The 17,297-nt window shown below is 41.6% G+C and overlaps 1 protein-coding gene across 1 annotated transcript in view; it reads right to left on the bottom strand.

Moving 5' to 3' along the window:
• Positions 1 to 6,202: 6,202 nt before the first annotated feature.
• The window catches only part of LOC140736101 (tyrosine-protein kinase HCK-like), a 153,710-nt gene continuing 142,615 nt past the window's right edge, over positions 6,203 to 17,297 (bottom strand). The window contains exon 13 of the mRNA XM_073061864.1: positions 6,203 to 11,493. Coding sequence (XP_072917965.1) covers positions 11,291 to 11,493 — 203 coding nt within the window. The 3' untranslated portion in view covers positions 6,203 to 11,290. The remainder of the gene's footprint in view (positions 11,494 to 17,297) is intronic.

Raw genomic sequence — 17,297 nt, 5'->3', positions numbered from 1 at the left:
CTTCTCTATCATCTGCCTATCCTCCCTCTTGCACTCTCCAAGCTTTCTCTATTTGTGAGCCATCAGCCCCTTCCTCCATCTCTTCAGTTTGGTTCCCACCCCCCAGCAATTCTTGTTTAAACTCTCCCCAATAGCCTTAGCAAACCTCCCCGCCAGGATATTGGTTCCCCCTCAGATTCAAGTGCAATCCGTCCTTTTTGTACAGGTCACGCCTGCCCCAAAAGAGGTCCCAATGATCTGGAAATCAGAATCCCTGCCAACTTTTCCAATCACTCAGCCACGCATTTATCCTCCACCTTACTTCCTGTAATGAGATGACCAGAACTAAAGATAGTACTCTGTGGGGTCTGACTAAGGTCTTACAGAGCTGTTATATTACCTCACGGCTCTTGAACTCAATCTCATGGTTGATGAAATCCATCACACCATACGCCTTCTTAACAATATGAAAATGGCAATTTTGGAAATACTCAGCTGGTCAGGCAGCATCTTGGAAGGAGAAATAGTGTTACTGTTTCAGACCAATGGCTTTCATCAAAACAATTTATACATCTTTTGATGTGATATTTTAATCGTTTTCTCTTCTATCAGCTGATGGACATCTTATGACTATTTGTGAAATCTCATCCCCAGCTAATACTCACTTGCACAAAACTAACAAGGTTGGAATATCACTGGATAAACAAAAAAGAGACCATGAATGATTTTCACATCCTTATCCTGATGGACACTGTTGATTTTGTGTTTCCTCATTCTGCCTGATTCAGTGTTGAAACCAGGGGTCTTGAACTCTTTCCAAATCATATTGTTTTAACCCATTGTGATTGGGACAGGTAAAGTACGGTCCAAAATTGCAATTGGAAAACTTTGCTACCACACTACTCAATTTCAGTATGTGCTTTACCGATAATTTAAAATCAGATTAAGAAACATTCATAGAAGTGTACAATTTTTCCAGTGTTTTCTGCTTCTGGAAATGTAAGAGCTCAAAGAGCTAAGGATTTTTTTCTGAACAGGTATTTCAAAATTCCGATCTGAGATTGGAGCATTTTTTTAGCTATCATGTTTATACCACAAAATTAAAAAGACATGTTTTAAATGCTATTTTGTTTCGAAAATTGACCACATCAGGTTACTTAGCCCAAGCCATCAGGCTGATCAATACACCCACTTATTAACCCACCCCACCACACTCACAACCACCACTACATCCACATCAGCCATTCATCTCCACAGCCCTTCAGCACTGCCACTTCACGCTTACACCCCACATCTCATACCTACACTGACACTGTCAATGTCCTACTGTCTTTTCATATGTCAGGCTGCTGCCAACAAGAATTTCTCTTACCAAGAATCACTGTCATTTTATCATTTCCTGTCAGAGTCATCTTATGTTTAGATACTCCTGCACCTAGCATTAGTTCATGTATATGTAATCAGTCTATGTATGTATGCTAATCGTATGTATATACACCAGTCTACAGTTACTGTTACATTATGTTTTATAGGATTGCCCTTATTTTTTATTTATTGTGTTTTTTAATGTTGCTTTGGATCTGGAGTAACAATCTTTTTGATGATAATGACACTAAATAGACTTGAATCTCGAAGACATCGCATTTTGCTTTTGGAATTCTATTGATTTCCAAGGTCTAAAGCAACTAATATCCTGTATTAAAACTGAAAGATCGGAGGAAGTAATGAATAGGTCAGGTACACAGGATGGACAATTCTCACTAATCCTTCGACTTTGTGTTTCACAAAGAAGAAATATTTAATTCGCAGACCTTGGGATTTATAAGGCTTGGGTGAGTTAAGTATCTGGTAAGTTTTTTCTTCTTCTTTATTGTTCATTCCTTACCTGTTAGGGCAGAGTTAGTGCAGAGAAAACTGCTCCAAGAGCTGTGTTGCCTTCTTTATGAGAGATGTAGAAATTCTGGGAGACCTTCGGCTGCCCGGATAACCACATCTGTACCGGGAGCATCGAACTGCAGCTCCTCAGAGAACCCATTAAGGAACTAGAGCTGCAGCTTGATGACCTTCACCTCACGTGGGAGACTGAGGAAATGATAGATGGGAGATAGTCTCGCCTAAGTTACAGGAGAATGGTAACTGTGTGACTGTCAGGAGAAGAAAGGGAAATGGGGAGCGAGAACAGAGTACACCTGTGGGCATTCCCCTCATTAATAACTATGCCGTTTTAGATACTGTTGAGGAGGACTACCCACCAGGAGGGAACCACAGTGACTGGGTCTCTGGCACTGAGGCTGGTGCTGTGGCTCAGAAGAGAAGAACGGTGAAGAGGACTGCAGTAGTGATAGGAGATTCCATAGTCAGAGGAATAGAGATACCTGGATGGTATGTTGCCTCCCAGATGCCAGGGTAAAGGGATGTTTCGGATCGGGTCCATGACATTCCAAGGGGGTGGGTGTTAGCAGCCCGAAATCTTGGTACATATTGGCACCAATGACCTAAGTAGGAAAAGTGAGGAGGTCTTCAAGAGATTTTTTGGGGAACTAGGTAGAAAGCTGAAAAGCAGGACCTCCTGGGTAGAAATCTCTGGATTACTGCCTGTGCCAATTGCCAGTGATGGTAAGAATTGGGTGACTTGGCAGATAAATGTCTGGCTGAGGAACTGATACAGGGGGCAGAGCTTCAGGGTTCTGGATCAATGGGATCTCTTTTAGAGAAGGTACAACCTGCACAAAAGGGATAGATTATGCATGAACCCAAGGGGACCAGTATCCTTGCGGGCAGGTTTGCTAGAACTTTTCAGGAGGGTTAAAACTAATCTGGCAGTGGGATGGGACCCGGAGTGATAGGGCTGAGTATTGTGGTGTGATAGCATTTGGCTTACAAACAGAGACAGTGTGTACTGAGACTCCTAGCAAGGAGAGGCAGTCAAAGAGATGAACTGCAATGTAAAAGGGGCAAAATCAAAAAGAGTAATGAATAGGGGACTGGAAGTGCTATATTTGAATGCACGTAGTATATGGAATAAGGTAGATGAACTTGCAACATAGTTCCAGATTGGCAGGCATGATGGTGTAGGCATCACTGAAAAATGGCTGAAAGAAGATTATAGCTGAGAGCCAAGGATACAGTTTGTTTTGGTAGGACAGGCAGAGGGGTGGTGTTGTATATGAAATAGAATGAGTTGACTTAGGATCATAAGGTGTAGAATTGTTGTGGAAACTGCAAGAGTGAAAAGACCCTGATGGGATGCATATACAGACCCCTGAACAGCAGCCAAAGTTGTGGGCCACAAATTACAACAGGATATAGAAAATACACGTTGAAATGGCAAAGTTACAATAGTCATGGAGTTTTCATTATGCAAGTAATAGGCATCCATTAGTCTCGAGAGACCATGGATTTGTGCCTTGGAAAATTTCCAGGGCGCAGGCCTGGGCAGGGTTGTATGGGAGACTTGGAGCCCATGCTCCACACCACCAATGTTGTCCAAGGGAAGAGCAAGGGCCAATACAGCTTGGTGTCGTTGCAGAGCAATGTGTTGTTAAGTGTCTTGCTCAAGGACACAACACACTGCCTAAGCTGAGGCTCGAACTAGCAACCTTCAGATCACTAGACCAATGCCTTAACCACTTGGCCATGCGGCAACATGTTATGGAAAGACTGGGAAAATCAGGTTGATGCTGTATTCCAGGAGGGGGAGTTTGTAGAATGAATACAAGATGGCTTTTTGGAGCAGAACATGGTTGACCCCACTAAAGGATCAGCAAATGTAGACTGGGTGTTTTGCAATATACTGGAATTGATTAAAGTGCTTAAGGTTAAGTAACCCTTAGGAGGTAGTGATCATAATATGATAGAATTCACCCTGCAACTAGAAAGAGAGAAAAACTAAAGTCCAGTTGAGTAGAGTTAGTAGAGTAAAGGGAATTCCAGAGGAATGAGAGAGAGGAGCTGGGAAAAGTTGATTGGAAGGGGATGCCAGTAGGGATGATGGCAGAGCAGCAATGGTTGGAGTTCCTTGGGAGCAATTTGGAAGGTGCAGGATAGATACATCCCAAAGAAGTAGTATTCTAAAGGCAGGATGATACAACCATGGCTGACAAGGGAAGTTAAAGCCAACATAAAAGCCAGAGAGGATATATAATAGAGCAAAAAATAATGGGAAGTTGGAGGAAGTTGGAGAAAATAATGGGAAGCTTTTATAAACCAACAGAGGCAACTAAAAACGTCAAAAAGAAGGAATAGATGGAATACAAAGGTCAGTTAACCAATAATATTAAAGAGGATGCCAAAAGGTTCTTCAGATATATAAAGAATAACGGAGAAAGGCAGGAATAGATATCAGATCACTGGAAAATGATGCCAGAGAGGTAGTAATGGGGAACAACGAAATAGTGGATGAACTGAATAAGCATTTTGCATCAGTCTTCATTGTGGAAGCCACTTGCAGTAGGCTGGAAGTTTAAGTATACTAGGGGGCAGTAGAAAGTGAGGAGAAGAGTAGGGGAAGGTGCTTGGGAAACTGAATGTAGATAAATCACCTGGAGCACTTAGTCTTTACCCCAGGGTTCTGAAAGAGGTGACTGAAGAGATTGAGGAAGCATTAGTAATGATCTTTCAAGAATCAATACATTCTGGCATGGTTTTGGAGGACTGGAAAATTGGAAATGGCACTCTATTTTTCAAGAAGGGAGAGAGTCAGAAGAAAGGAATTTATAGACTAGTTAGTCTGACCTCAGAGGTTGGGAAGATGTTGGGTGTTGATTGTTAAGATGAGTTTTTGGGGTTCTTGGAGGCAGATGATAAAATAGGCTGAAGTCAGCATGGTTTCCTTAAGGAAAAATCATGCCTGACAAATCTGTTGGAATTCTTTAATATCAAGCAGGATAGACAAAGGAGAATCAGCAGATGTTGTGTACTTGGATTTTGACAAGGTGCCACACAGGAGACTACTGAGCAAGTTAAGAGCCCATGGTATTACAGGAAAGATACCAGCATGGATAGAGCATTGGCTGCTCAACAGGAGGCAAAGAGTAAGAGTAAGGGGAGGCTTTTCTAGCTGGCTGCCAGTGACCAGTGGTGTTTCATGGGGATCTGTTTTGGGACTGCTTCTTTTTACATTATATGTCAATGATTTGATTGATGGAATTAATAGCTTTGTGGCCAAGTTTGCTGATGGTATGAAGATGGTTGGAGGGGCAGGTAGCTTTTGGGAAGTAGAGCGGCCACAGAAAGACTTGGACAGATTAGGAGAATGAGAAAAGAAGTGGCAGATGGAATAAAATTTGGGGAAGTTTATGGTCATACACTTTGGTAGAAGAAATAAAAGCATAGACTATTTTCTAAATAGAGAGAAAATTCAAAATTCTGAGGTGCAAAGGGACTTAGGAATCCTTGTGCAGGATTCCCTAAAGGTTAATTTGCAGGTTGAGTCAGAGTTGAGGAAGGCACATACACAGTCAGCATTCATTTTGAGAAGACTAGAGAAGGCACTGGTGAGGCCACACTTGGAGTAATGCGAACAGTTTTGGGCCCCTTGTTTAAGAAAGGATGTGCTGACATTGGAAAGAAGTTCAAAGGAAGTTCACAAAAATGATTCCGAGATTGAAAGGCTTATTATATGAGGAGAGTTGATGGCTCTAGGCCTGTACACACTGAAACTCAGAAGAATGACGGGTGATCTCATTGAATCCTATCGAGTGTGGATGTGGGGAGAATGTTTCCTATACTGGGGGAGTTTAGGACCAGAGGACATAGAGGGACGTCCACTTAGAATGGAGATGAGGAGGTATTTCTTAAGCCAGAGAGCCAGAAGTTGATAGATTCTTGATTAGTTAGAGCATGAAGGGTTTTGGGGAGAGAGGCTGAGAAAGAAATGGATCAGTCCTGTTGAAGCAGTGGAGCAGACTCAAAGAGCCAAATGGCCTAATTGTGCTCAGATATGTTACCGTCTTATGGCCTTCCAACGAGTTTCCCGGGACAATGGGGAAATACGAGCCTGGATTCTCTTTTGCTTTTTGCTGGGATTGCTGGCCATTGTATTTGCTGATGGAAGGGTAAACTTAAAAGTTCATACAAGAAAATATTGCTGATATGTCCACTCTAAAAATGAAGACGGCTATGAAAATGTTTATAAAGATCAGATATAAATTTGTACACTTCAGTATATAGGATTACTATTAATTCCACATTTTTGATTTGTTAAATTTCAGAACAAGTAATATTGAGATTAAGGCACTTTATTTCACACTTCAAGCCTTCATTGAAATATACATTATGTATTTTTGGAATTATAATTTCATGCTTTCAAGCCATGTGAAAAATAAATGCAGTTTATAAACCTTAAAGCATCTGCATACTCTAATCCATACTGAGCAAAGCTACAATGTGCACAAATGACACCTAGTACGTTCATTGCTATAAATTATTCCCAAAACATACACACCTGATTAAAAAACTTAAAAACAAATATATTCTAACAATAAAAGAGGCCAATAAAATTCACGCTCTTTAAAAAAAAATTATAGATTTGAATTACTTCACTAGTTTGGCTGCAGTAGCAATCTCTTTCTCTGTCAAGCTGCCCAATTTCCGGAACAGTCCTTCTGCTTCAAAGCAATCCTGCTGGACTACCCTGCAACACACACAAAATGCTGGAGGAACTCAGCAGGCCAGGCAGCATCCATGGAAAAAAAGTACAGTCGACATTTCGGGCCAAAACCCTTCAGCAGGAGGGTACTTTTTTTTTGCACAGATGCTCTGTTCCTCCTGCATTTTGTGTGTGTTGCCCGGATTTCCAGCAACTTCAGATTTGCAGCAGGTACAGTTCCCGTTGCTGAAAAATGAATGTTTTTCCAGTAATTCACACTTTAAACTGCACATTCTGCATTTTGTTTGGACTGTGGGCTTGCTTATTTGTATTCCAACAGAACAAATACTCTAACCTCCAGCCAAATCAACCTGGAGCCTTCTGTTTTGACAGGGCCTTAGCTTTGGGCTAAGAGCATCAATTTTTCAGAAATTGGTTGCTGAACACTTTAGTGCTCAGTATTCTGAATTTACCTGAGCTTACCTTCTTAACATTGTTAACTTCACACAAGAGGAATTGGCAGATATTCCATTAGTTGTCATAACCTTATTGGGGATTCAGGTGGAGCCAATCCCATTGGAACAGCTCCCTTAAAGAGGGAGTTGTTCCAATGGATCAGACTCCATTTGAACCATTCTGGAACCAGGGTCCTGGTAAATCACGTAACTTGGGCTGTAGATTGGGCTTTAAGCTAATTAGTAGGGGATGGGTTCAATAGCTTGGAGAAGTATGGATAAAAAGGGAAAGACAGTGGAGGCGAGGCTACTAAAGTCTCCAGAATAAAGAATAAGAGAGATTTCAGAAAAGGATAAGAATTTACCTTTAGGCATCATAGAATCAAAATTGAGAAGAAGGGTGGTGATTACTAGAATGAAAATGTCATATATAAATGCACACAGTACACAAAATAAAGTAGATAAGCTTGTGCCACAGCTAGAAGTTGTTAAGTCTGACATTGTGCATTTCACAGAATAGTGGTTGAAGGAAGATCACAGCTGGGAGCAAAATATCCACGGATAAATATCACATTGAAAAGACAGGCAGGTAGTTAGAGGGGGTGGCATGGCTCTGTTGGTATAAAATGAAATGGTCTCTGGAAAGAAGTGACATAGGATCGGAAGATGTAGAATTCTTGTGAGTAGAGTTAAGAAACTGCAAGGGTAAAAAGACCCTGCTGGGAGTTATTACAGGCCTGAAAATAGTAGCCAGGACACGATGTATGAATTAAAATGGGAGATAGAAAAGGCATGTAAAAAGGGCAATGTTACAATGGTATCAGGGGATTTCAATATGCAGGGAGATTGGGAAAATCAGGTTGGTATTGGACTGCAAGTGAAGGAATTTGTAGAATGCCTATGAGATGGCTTTTTCATGCAGCTTGTGGTCTAGCCCATTTGGGAAAAGGAAACTCTAGACTGGGTGTTGTATAATGTACCAGATTTGATTAAGGACCGTAAGGCAAAGGAACCCTTAGGAGTCAGTGTTCATAATATGGTAAAATTCACCCTGTAGTTTGAGAGGGAGAAGCTAAAATTGAATATATCAGTATTACAGTTGAGCAAAGGTAACTACAGAGGCACAAGAGATGAGCTGGCCAAAGTTGATTGGAAAGGGACAGTAGAAGAAATAATGGTAGAGTAGCAATGGCTGGAGTTTCAGGGAATAATTCAGAAGACACATGAACATTTCATCCCAAGGAAAATGAAGCATTCTAAAGGAAGAACAAGGCAATCATGTCTGATGAGGCAGGTCAAAGACAGCAAAAATAGCATACAATATAGCAAAAACTAGTTAGAAGCTAGAGGATTGTGAGCTTTTAAATACCAGCAGAAGGCAACTAAAAAAGCAAGGAGAGAAAAAATGAATATCAAGATAAGCTAACCAATAATGTTCAAGAGAACACGAGAAGTTTTTTTCAGATATATAAGAGAGGCAAGACTGGATATCAACTGTTAGAAAATGATGCTGGAGGGGTACTAACGGGGAACAAAGAAATGATGGCTGAGTGAATGTGTATTTTCTGTCAGTATTCACTAAGGAAGACACCAGCAGTATGTCAGAAATTCGAGAATGTTAGGGATTGGAAATGAGCATAGTTGCTGTTACTGAGGAGAAGGTGCTTGGGAAGCTGAATGGTCTAAGATAAATAGGTCATGTGGACCAGATGGACTACACCCCAGGGTTCTGAAAGAATTAGATGAAGAGATTGTAGAGGCATTATTAAAGATCTTTCAAGAGTCATTTCTGGAAGACTGGAAAGCTGCAAGTGTCACTGCGCTATTTAAGAACGGAGAGAGGCAAAAGACAGGAAATTATAGGCCAGTTAGCCTAAATTCATTGGTTGGCACAATAGTTAGAGTCTATTATTAAGGATGAGTTTTAGGGTACTTGGTGGCACATGATAATATGATACAAATTCAGCATGCTTTCCTTAAGGGGAAATCTGCCTGACAAATCTGTTGGATTCTTGAGGAAGTAACAGGCTGGATAGACAAAGAAGAATCAGTGGATATTGTTTACTTGGATTTTCAGAAAACCTCTGACAAGGTGTCATACTTGAGGCTGCTTAACAAGATAAGATCCCATGGCATTACAGAATAGATACTAACATGGATAGAAGAGTGGCTGAGTGGCAGAAGGCAGAGAGTGGAAATCAAGGGGGCCTTTTCTGGTTGGCTCCCGGTGACAGGCGGTGTTCTGCAATGGTCAGTGTTGGGTCTACAAATATTTATATTATATATTACAGAATGACAGATGACAGAATTAATGGCTTTGTGAGCAAGATAGGTAAAGCCATAGATAGTGTTGAGAAAGCAGAAGTCTGCAGAAGGACTTAAGCGGATTTGGAAAATGGGCAGAGAGCTGACAAATGGAATATAGTATAGGGAAGCATACGGTCATGTACTTTGGTAGAAGGAATAAAGGCTTAGACTATTTTCTAAATGGGGAGAGAATTCAGGAATTGGAGGTGCAAAGGGATTTGGAAGTCCTGGTGCAGGATTTCCTAAAGGTTAACTTGCAGGTTAAGTCAGTTGTAAGGAAGGCAAATGTGATGCTAACAGTCATTTCATCAGGACTAGAATATAAAAGCAAGGATGTAACGTTTTATAAGGATGTAATGCCTTATAAGGCATTGGGGAGACCACATTTGGAGTATATTAACAGTTTTGGCCTTTATGTAAAAAACAAAATGATGTGCTGCCATTGGAGTGTGTCCAGAGGAGGTTTACAAGAATGCAAGAATTCACATACAAGGAGTGTTTGATGGCTCTGGGCCTGTATTCACTGGAGTTTACAAGAATGAGGGGAAATCTCATCGAAACCTACTGAATACTGAAAGGCCTGGATAGAGTGGGCTTGGAGAAGATGTTGCTAATAATGGAAGAGTCTGAGACCAGAGGGCACAGCCTCAGAATGGAAGGATGACCTTTTAGAACAGAAATAAGGAGGAATTTCTTTTTAGCCAGAGGGTGTTAATCTGTGGAAGGCAAGTCAATGGGTATATTTAAGGTAGAGGTTGATAGGTTCTTGATTAGTAAGGGTGTCACAGGTTGCAGGGAGAATGTAGGAGAATTGGGTTGCGAGGGAAAATAAATTAGCCATGATCAAATAATGGAATAGACTCAATGGGCCAAATGGCCTAATTCTACTTCTGTCTTTTTTTTTGGTCTAAAGCTAAACATTCTTTTATGGAAGCCTCACAATGCTGATGAGCAGAATGGTAATATGGACCAAAATCAAAAATACTGCAGATGCTGGAAATCTGAAACCAAAAAAGAAACAGAATGCTGGAAACATTCAGATGATCAGATGCACATTCTTGGACCTTTATTGTTAACTCTTGTCCTTCCACAGGCTAGTTGATCTGCTGATAGATATACGTATAGGTACATAGGGAATATTTAAAACATTGGGTATATTCAAAGTGGAGATTGACAGGTTCTTGATTTGTAAGGACATTAACAGTTATGAGGAGAAGGCAGGAGAATGGGGCTGAGAGGGAAAATAAATCAGCCATGATCGTATGGCCAAGCAGACTCGATGCAATAAATGGCCTAAATTTGCTCCTATGTCTTATGGTTTTTTTGAAAATATTTGTGATCATCAAATGCTTCTGTTATTTTTTAAGCAACTCTCTATACTCTACAGATTTTGGGAATATATGATTCAAGATTTTTACAAATAGATTAAGTTATTTCCTATAATCACTGCGTAGGTGACTACAACAACTATGTATGTTAAAGAAACACTCCATGTTATGAGATCCTTATGTGGTTCAGAAATAATTCAATTATTTTTCTATTTATGAAATATCTAATCGATATAGTTGCCTAAGGGACTATAGCCAAGAATCTGACATGGGAGTACTGCCTTCAGTATAAAAATAGTGCACAATAAAAAATAAATTGCGATGACAATGAATATACAGTACCAATATTATTTCAAACATTATTTCAGCAAAAATAAACCTTTTGTTCAGCCTTCCAAGAACTGACGATTTTTAAAAGATTTTTTAGAATATTTGTTACTACACATTAAAAAATGTCATTGAAAATATTTAACATTGAAAACACATTGACTACAGTTAATAATGTTAAAAATGATTCATTCTTTGGATGTGGTGCAAAAATGCAAGTGCAGATCTTAATGAGTCAAAACTAAAAATGGATGTTTTGAGTTACTTTTTTTGCATTGTCCAATTGTGTTCATATCAGCACTTCATTATGGCTGCTGCTGGTACTGGCTCTCTGTTGCTGTAAAGAAGTCTTCAAGAACGCTCTGCAAGTACTCAAAAGTGGGACGTTCTTCTGCTTTGTTCTTCCAGCACTTCATCATAATGTCATACAGCTCTGTGGGGCACATTTCTGGACGTGGCATTCGATAGCCATGTTCTAGTGAGCGGATCACATCCGGGTTTGACATTCCTTTAAATAAAGCAAATGTAACTAAGTGCTTAAATTTATTTCATTGTACTTCAATGTAGTCTTTCACCACATCTCTTTCAAACTTTAGCACATTTCCCCAACTCACTTATTAACTAGAGCATGAATTTAGGAAATGATTGGAAGACATTTCTGAGGACTTTGAATAATTAACTGCATGTTTGCTACTAATAGTCAGATTGAGTGAATTAAGTGCAAGTATTAGTCACTAGCAGTAAGTTAACAAGACGATGCACAACATGGTACTCATCCTACATTTGGAGAGTTAATATGATGCATATGTGTATTGTGAACGTGGCGACGAATGGATTTTGAGGGTTAATGTGATGCATATATGCACTTGTGGATGTGACAATAAATGGGGTTTGAGGGTTAATGTGATGCATATGAGTATTGTGGATGTGACAATGAACGGACTTTGAGGGTTAATGTGATGCATATGTGTACTTGTGGATATGACAATGAACAGACTTTCAGGGTTAATGTGATGCATATGTGTATTGTGGATGTGACAATGAACGGACTTTGAGGGTTAATGTGATGCATATGTGTATTGTGGATATGACAATGAACGGACTTTGAGGGTTAATGTGATGCATATGTGTATTGTGGATATGACAACGAATGGACTTTGAGGGTTAACGTGATGCATATATGCACTTGTGGATGTGACAATAAATGGGGTTTGAGGGTTAATGTGATGCATATGAGTATTGTGGATGTGACAATGAACGGACTTTGAGGGTTAATGTGATGCATATGTGTACTTGTGGATATGACAATGAACAGACTTTCAGGGTTAATGTGATGCATATGTGTATTGTGGATGTGACAATGAACAGACTTTGAGGGTTAATGTGATGCATATGTGTATTGTAAATATGACAATGAACGGACTTTGAGGGTTAATGTGATGCATATGTGTATTGTGGATATGACAATGAACGGACTTTGAGGGTTAACGTGATGCATATGTGTATTGTGGATATGACAATGAACGGACTTTGAGGGTTAATGTGATGCATATGTGTATTGTAAATATGACAATGAACGGACTTTGAGGGTTAATGTGATGCATATGTGTATTGTGGATGTGACAATGAACAGACTTTGAGGGTTAATGTGATGCATATGTGTATTGTGGATATGACAATGAACGGACTTTGAGGGTTAATGTGATGCATATGTGTATTGTGGATATGACAATGAACGGACTTTGAGGGTTAACGTGATGCATATGTGTATTGTGGATGTGACAATGAACAGACTTTGAGGGTTAATGTGATGCATATGTGTATTGTGGATATGACAATGAACGGACTTTGAGGGTTAATGTGATGCATATGTGTATTGTGGATATGACAATGAACGGACTTTGAGGGTTAACGTGATGCATATGTGTATTGTGGATGTGATAAGAAACGGACTTTGAGGGTTAACAAGAGGCAGTTTTTCCACATAGTTAATTTCAAGTGCAGAAGATCAAGTCATCCAGGATGAATGAATGAATGGAGAGGGGGGGAGAGAGGGGGGGAGAGGGGGGGAGAGGGGGGGAGAGGGGGGGAGAGGGGGGGAGAGAGGGGGAGAGACTGGAGAGAGAGTTGGAGGGGAGGGGGAGAATGGGGACAAGGGTACAGAGGGGGAGAAAGGGGGAGAGATAGATGGCTAGGTAGATAAGGGAGATTATCTTTATTTCTCACATGTACATTGGAACATAAATTGAGATGTGCTACTTGTGTTAGGGATGTGCTGAGGACAACCTGTAAGTGTCACCACGCTTGCAGCCCCATTAGAAACATAGAAAACCTACAGCACAATACAGGCCCTTCAGCCCACAAAGGTGTGCCGAACATGTCCCTACCTTAGAATTTACTAGGCTTACCTATAGCCCTCTATTTTACTAAGCTCCATGTACCTATCTAAAAGCCTCTTAAAAGACCCTATTGTATTCGCCTCCACCACTGTTGCTGCAGCCCATTCCACACACTCACCATTCTCTGAGTAAAAAACTTACCCCTGACATCTTCTCTGTACTTACTCCCCAGCACCTTAAACCTGTGTCCTCTTGTGGCAACCATTTCAGCCCTGGGAAAAAGCCTCTGACTATCCACATGAACAATGCCTCTCATCATCTTATACACCTCTATCAGGTCACCTCTCATCCTCCATCACTCCAAGGAGAAAAGGCCGAGTTCACTCAACCTATTCTCATAAGGCATTCTCCCCAATCCAGGCAACGTCCTTGTAAATCTCCTATTCACCCTTTCTATGGTTTCCACATCCTTCCTGTAGTGAGGCAACCAGAACTGAGCATAGTACTCCAAGTGGGGTCTGACCAGGATCCTATATAGTTGCAACATTACCTCTCGGTTCCTAAATTCAATTCCACGATTGATGAAGGCCAATACACCATACGCCTTCTTAACCACTGAGTCAACCTGCGCAGCTGCTTTGAACGTCCTATGGACTCAGACCCCAAGATCCCTCTGATCCTCCACACTGCCAAGACTCTTACTGTTAATACTATATTCTGCCATCATATTTGACCTACCAAAATGAACCACTTCACACTTATCTGAGTTGAACTCTATCTGCCACTTCTCAGCCCAATTTTGCATCCCATCAATGTCCCGCTGTAATCTCTGACAGCCCTCCACACTATCCATAACACCTCCAACTTTTGTGTCATCAGCAAACTTACTAACCCATCCCTCCACATTCTCATCTAGGCCATTTATAAAAATCACTAAGAGTAAGGGTCCCAGAGCAGATCCCTGAGGCACTCCACTGGTGACCGACCTCCATGCAGAATATGACCCATCTACAACCACTCTTTGCCTTCTGTGGCAAGCCAGTTCTGGATCCACAAAGCAATGTCCCCTTGGATCCCATGCCTCCTTACTTTCTCAATAAGCCTTGCATGGGGTACCTTATCAAATGTCTTGCTAAAATCCATATAAACTACATCTATTGCTCTTCCTTCATTAATGTATTTAGTCACATCCTCAAAAAATTCAATCAGGCTCCTAAGGCACGACCTGCCCTTGACAAGGTCATGCTGACTACTCCTAATCATATTATACCTCTCCAAATGTTCATAAATCCTGCCTCTCAAGATCTTCTCCATCAACTTACCAACCACTGAGTTAAGACTCACTGGTCTATAATTTCCTAGGCTATCTCTATTCCCTTTCTTGAATAAAGGAACAATATCCACAACCCTCCAATCCTCTGGAACCTCTCCTGTCTCCATCGATGATGCAAAGATCATCGCCAGAGGCTCAGCAATCTCCTCCCTCGCCTCCCACAGTAGCCTGGGGTACATTTCGTCCGGTCCCAGCAACTTATCCAATTCGATGCTTTCCAAAAGCTCCAGCACATCCACTTTCTTAATATCTACATGCTCAAGCTTTTCAGTCCGCTGCAAGTCATCACTACACTCACTAAGATCCTTTTCCATAGTGAATACTGAAGTAAAGTATTCAGTAAGTACCTCTGCTATTTCCTCCAGTTCTATACACACTTTCTCACTGTAACACTTTGATAGGTCTTATTCTTTCATGTCTTATCCTCTTGCTCTTCACATACTTGTAGAATGACTTGGGGTTTTCCTTAATTCTGCTCGCCAAGTCCTTCTCATGGCCCCTTCTTGCTCTTCTAATTTCCTTCTTAAGCTCCTTCCTAGTAGCCAGATCTCCAGATCTCTAACATTACCTAGCTCTCTGAACCTTTTATAAGCTGTTCTTTTCATCTTGACTAGATTTATTACAGCCTTTGTACGCCATGGTTCCTAAACTTCCCTGTTTCATTGGAACGTACCTATACAGTACTCTACACAAATATCCCATGAACATTTGCCACATTTCTTCCGTACTTTTCCCTGAGAACATCTGTTTCTAATTTAAACCTCCAATTTCCTGCCTGATAGCCTCATAATTCCCCTTACTCCAATTAAATGCTTTTCTAACTTGTCTGTTCTCACCTCTCTCCAATGCAATTGTAAAGGAGATAGAATTATGATCACTATTCCCAAAATGCTCTCCCACTGAGAGATCTGACACCTGACCAGGTTCATTTCCCAATACCAAATCTAGTACAGCCTCTCCCCTTGTAGGCTTATCAACATACTGTGTCAAGAAACCTTCCTGAATACACCTAACAAACTCCACCCCATCTAAACCCCTTGCCCTAGGGAGATGCCAATTAATATTTCGAAATTAAAATCTCCCATCACGACAATTTTTTTATTATTACACCTTTCCAGGATCTGTTTCCCTATTTGCTCCTCGATATCCCTGTTACTATTAGGCCGCTTATAAAAAACATCCAGTAGAGTTATTGACCCCTTCTGTTCCTAACGTCCACCCACAGAGACTCCGTAGACAATCCCTCCATGGTGGCCACCTTTTCTGCAGCCGTGACACTATCTCTGATCAACAGTGCCATGCCCCACCTCTTTTGCCTCCCTTCTTGTCCTTTCTGAAACATCTAAAACCTGGCACTTGAAGTAACCAATCCTGTCCCTGAGCCATCTAAGTCTCGGTAATGGCCACCACATCATATCTCCAAGTACTGATCCACGCTCTAAGCTCATCCAATTTGTTCACAACACTCCTTGCATTAAAATAGACACATCTGAAACCTTCGGTCTGAGCGCGTGCCTTCTCTATTCATCTGCCTATCTTCCCTCTCGCACTGTCTACAAGCTTTCTCTATTTGTGAGGTAACTTCCTCTTCCCTAGTCTCTTCAGTTTGGTTCCCACCCCCCAACAATTCTAGTTTAAACTCTCCCCAGTAGCCTTGGCAAATCTCCCCACCAGGATATTGGTCCCCCCGGGATTCAAATGCAACCCATCCTTTTTGCACAGGTCACATCTGCCCCAAAAGTGGTCCCAATGATCCAGAAATCTGATTCCCTGCCCCCTGCTCCAATCCCTCAGCCACACATTTATCCTCCAACTCATTCTATTCCTATTCTCTCTGTCGCATGGCACAGGCAGTAATCCCGAGATTACTACCTTTGCAGTCCTGCTTCTTAGCTTCCTTCCTAACTCCCTGTAGTCTTCTTTCAGGACCTCTTCCCTTTTCCTACCTATGTCATAGGTAGCAATTACCTCTGGCTGTTCTCCCTCCCACCACAGGATACCTTGGACGCTATCCGAAACGTCCCAGACCCTGGCACCTGGGAGGCAAACTACCATCCAAGTTTCTTTCCTGCATCCACAGAATCACCTGTCTGACCCCCTAACTATAGAGCCCCCTATCACTACTGCCTTCCTCTTCCCTACCCTTCCCTTCTGTCGCCCAAACAGTACTTAAACAGGAGTACTTATTGTCAATGGGTACAGCCACAGGGGTACTCTCTAACACCTGACTCTTTCCCTTCCCGCTCCTGACTGTGACCCACTTGTCCGTCTCCTGAGGCCCCTGGTGTGACCACCTGCCTGTAACTCCTCTCTATCACCTCCTTGCTCTCCCTGACCAGGCAAAGGTCATTGAGCTGCAACTCCACTTCCCTAACTCGGTCCCTCAGGAGCTGCAGCTCGACATACCTGGTGCAGATATGGCCGTCCGGGAGGCTGGGACACTCCAGGACCCCTCACATTTGACACCAAGCACAGAAAACTGGCCTCACACACATACTTCCTACCTTGCCTCGTCCCGTTACCGCCTAAGCCCGTTGAGCCAAAGCCCTACCACTCTGCTGCCTCTCACTCCTCTGCCCGCTGGATATGGCGGTCTTCTTTTCAAAACTTCCGCGCTCTACTGGCTGATGTCACGCCCTT

Source organism: Hemitrygon akajei, chromosome 11 (assembly GCF_048418815.1).
Source record: "Hemitrygon akajei chromosome 11, sHemAka1.3, whole genome shotgun sequence".
Lineage (NCBI taxonomy): Eukaryota > Metazoa > Chordata > Chondrichthyes > Myliobatiformes > Dasyatidae > Hemitrygon > Hemitrygon akajei.
Note: the sequence above shows the minus strand (reverse complement) of the source record. Positions and strands in the feature narration are given on the sequence as shown.